General features: G+C 33.1%; 1 protein-coding gene across 1 annotated transcript; it reads left to right on the forward strand.

The window, feature by feature from the left end:
• Positions 1-3: 3 nt before the first annotated feature.
• LOC110112022 (protein pleiotropic regulatory locus 1-like) lies at positions 4-879 on the forward strand (the record flags this gene model as incomplete). The annotated part of the gene is made up of 3 exons (XM_020844095.2): positions 4-40; positions 136-213; positions 394-879. Coding segments are annotated over 3 exons (288 nt in total), but the record flags the coding sequence as incomplete, so codon positions are not given.
• Between the last annotated feature and the right edge of the window lie 540 nt (positions 880-1419).

The raw sequence follows: 1419 nt of genomic DNA on the forward strand, positions 1-1419 counted from the left end.
TCAGTGGCAGTAAATGAAGATGGCATCCTTGCCACTGCAGGTATAATAATAGCTCTATAAAAAAAAAAATCTGTTATCTAACCTGAAATAGTGAAATCATTTGCATTCACTATGTAACTTTTCTTCTTTTGAAAGGTGACAATGGAAGCCTTTGGTTCTGGGACTGGAAAAGTGGCCACTGCTTCCAGCAAGCCCAGGCAATTGTTCAACCTGGTGAGTGAACTAAGGCTTCATTTGGGACAGCTTTCTTTCTGCTTCTTAAAGCAGCTTTCTAATACCAAAATTTTAAAAAGCCATATTAAAAAGCAGTAAGAAAGCCGTCCCAAACGAAGCCTAAATTTTGGATAAGGATCAAGCAGTGACAATCTTGACTGATTGTTTTATCTCTATCAGGATCACTTGATAGTGAAGCATGCATATATGCTCTTTCATATGATGTGAGTGGTACAAGACTAGTTACCTGTGAAGCTGACAAGACCATCAAGATGTGGAAGGAAGATGAGATGGCCACACCAGAAGCCTATCCTCTTAATTTCAGGCCACCCAAGGAGTTCAGAAGATACTAGAATCTACTTTTTATTCAGCTCTCTACATAGAAATGATAATGGGTTGATAAATGCACTGTTAGCCAAGTCTAAGCATCTCTGCTTTAGAAAGAGTTAGCTCATCAACCAAGGTTTGAAGCAAAACTAGTAAAATTTTGACACTAACTGAACTTTTTTATTGATATATGCAGTAAACATTTGTGAGGAGAAATTGATGCTATGTTGTGTGTTTAGTATGCTTGAACTGTTCAGAATGGTTTAGGGTTCTGTGTATTATATTTCATGATTTATTGATGCAAGGAGGAAGTTGAAAAGGCGCTTCTCTATTTCTGTATCTGCTAATAACTTGTGTTAGGTTTCTTTTGGGAGGCTTTTTTATTGCTTTGTAAAGTTATTATTTAGTATAAAAAATTTTTAAAAGCAGAGAAAAAATAGTAATTCAAAGCTTTACCAAATGAAAACTTAATCGAATGCACGATTAGGTAAGCTCCACTTTATGTGATATAATTAGATTTTATAAAATGTTTCTCATAACAACTTAAAAAGTAAAATTTTTTAACCTTATAATAAAAGCATTGTAATAATTTAATAATTTGGGTTCCTACTGCTAATGTATTGGCCTCAACTTGAGTCAGATTATTCGATCTGCCGTCTAATTAGGGGTGTAAATGAGTCAAATCGATCTCAAGTCATCTCTGGCTTGAATTTGAGTTTGATTAAGTAATTGAATTTGAGTTTGTTTTTTATTTTTTGAGTTTAAGCCGACTAACTAGCCTATTCTATGCATTTATTTTGAAAGAGAGGATGATTATGATTCAAATAACTATTATAATAATATAATAAAAATAATGAGAAATTAGAAGAAAAAAAATAT

The sequence above is a fragment of the Dendrobium catenatum genome, unplaced genomic scaffold (assembly GCF_001605985.2).
Source record: "Dendrobium catenatum unplaced genomic scaffold, ASM160598v2 original_scaffold_127787, whole genome shotgun sequence".
Lineage (NCBI taxonomy): Eukaryota > Viridiplantae > Streptophyta > Magnoliopsida > Asparagales > Orchidaceae > Dendrobium > Dendrobium catenatum.